Genomic DNA, 1,915 nt, shown 5'->3' with positions numbered 1-1,915 from the left:
GGGAGGAGGCGGGGCGGCGGGGAGGCCAGAGTCTGTAAGAAGCCAGAAGCCAGGCCGCTCTGTAAAGAGCCGGGCGGGGATGGAGGAGCCCTTGGGGGCTGAGTCCACACTGATAGCCCCGCGTGTGAACACTCCACGTGCAGATGCTCCTGTCTCTCCAGCTCAAGGCAACCGGCTGTGTGCCCGCAGCACGGGTCCTGGCACACAGTCGGTGCTCAATGTGTGCTCAGGGAAGGGAGGCAGGAGGGGCTGGGCAGGCACAGAGGGCGCAGCAGCGGACCAGGAGCGGCGGGGGGGGGCTCCGCCTCCGCGCCCCACTCACCTGGATCGGGCCCCGCAGGCCCGTCTCTGGGCGCCTGCCATGGCTCCTCGCCTCGCTCCAGGTGGGAGATGACGTCTGGCTTGCAAACTGGAGGCCCTGCGCGGGGAGGAAACCGCGTGGCTCTGGGCGCTCTGTGCGCCAGCGCTGAGGAAGGGGGCTCAGAGGAGGACCCCACGGAGACTGACGCCCCCTCCAGGGCAGGCTGGGCTCCCAGGGCCTGTCCACCCCTCCCTCTCCTCCAGGCCCCACCTGCAGGCAAAGATGGGCAGATGCCCTGTCTCCAGGGCAGAGACAGGAGGCCGCATCCTGCCGGACCTGGCCTCCTCACCTTGGGCACCATCTTACCCAGGGAGAGAAGGTTCTGGTAGTTTTCCAGCATCACATCCCGGTACAAGGCCCTCTGGGGGGAGTCCAGTTGGCCCCACTCCTCCTGGGTAAAGTCCACGGCCACGTCCTTGAAAGTCACGGACTCCTGGAAGGACACACGTGTTCGTTTTCTCTCACCCAGTACGGTAGAGTCCACCTGTGTTCCTGGGTGACGCAGGAGCTCAGCATCGGAGACCTCGGGCGCCGTCCTGAGTGTGGCCGGAAGGCTGTGCTGTAGACATAAACGGCCGCACTGCGCCCTGAGGACGGACCGGACCCCTCCGTGTCCTTCCTGCTTGCCCACTTCTTCCCGCCAGGCCCCCTGCTCTCCCTGGGCCACGTGCCTGCCCTCACCTGCTCCTACCCTCCCCCAACACTGGCCCCTGGTCTGCGGTGCCCCCTTCGGTCATTCCAGCTCCAAGTGTCCTGAAAGGCCCCGTGACTCTCCGTGTGACTCTGGTCCGGAAGCCCGGTGTTCTGGGCAAGATTAGCCAGAGATTAAAGGCTTCTCTGGGCTCACACCGAAACCTAAAAGTCTCAGAAAGACCCAACCACACACTGAGGAATGTCACCACATCCCAGCACGTGTAAGGAACTGAATCCGGCGCTCACACACACACCAGAGGGGGAAAGGGGGGACAAGTGGAGACTGGGGCTGCGCACAAGCCTAACTAAGGGGAGCCTGCCCCACAGCACAGGGAGCTCCACTCTGCTCTGAGGCGACCTCAGCGGGAGGGAATCCGAGAGAGGCTCCGCGTGCACCTACGGGTGATTCACTCCGACATCAGCAGAAGCTGGCAACACCGTCAAGTACCTGCGCTGCAACAAAAGCATCAGGAAGTCCTCTCTGTCCCGAGTCCAGCCGAATGACTAAAAGGAAAAGCCGACAAAATCAGAAGAATTAAGCGTCCGTGAAACAGTACTGCTGCTGCTGCTGCTGCGTCGCTTCAGTCGTGTCCGACTCTGTGCGACCCCACAGACGGCAGCCCACCAGGCTCCCGTCCCTGGGATTCTCCAGGCAAGAGCACTGGAGTGGGCTGCCAGTGCCTTCTCCGCTAGGGCCCACACTCCACAACAAAAAGCCCACGCAGCGCAACTCGAGAGTAACCCTCACCCGCCACAAGCAGAGACCAGCCTGCGCAGCAACAAGCACCCGGCACACAAGATACATTTGAAAAGAAATGGAAATAGAAACAGACAAACCCACAATTACACTAGCTGGTCTTA

The 1,915-nt window shown here is 62.5% G+C and overlaps 1 protein-coding gene across 1 annotated transcript in view; it reads right to left on the bottom strand.

The window, feature by feature from the left end:
- The window catches only part of LOC104999198 (zinc finger protein 74-like), a 3,746-nt gene extending 2,178 nt beyond the window's left edge, over positions 1-1,568 (bottom strand). Inside the window, exons 1-3 of the mRNA XM_010854708.1 lie at positions 1,503-1,568; positions 668-794; positions 323-418 (exon numbers count right to left, since the gene is read on the bottom strand). Coding sequence (XP_010853010.1) covers positions 323-418; positions 668-701 — 130 coding nt within the window. The 5' untranslated portion in view covers positions 702-794; positions 1,503-1,568. The remainder of the gene's footprint in view (positions 1-322; positions 419-667; positions 795-1,502) is intronic.
- Positions 1,569-1,915: the final 347 nt, after the last annotated feature.

Source organism: Bison bison, unplaced genomic scaffold (genome assembly GCF_000754665.1).
Source record: "Bison bison bison isolate TAMUID 2011002044 unplaced genomic scaffold, Bison_UMD1.0 scf7180017853457, whole genome shotgun sequence".
Lineage (NCBI taxonomy): Eukaryota > Metazoa > Chordata > Mammalia > Artiodactyla > Bovidae > Bison > Bison bison.
Note: the sequence above shows the minus strand (reverse complement) of the source record. Positions and strands in the feature narration are given on the sequence as shown.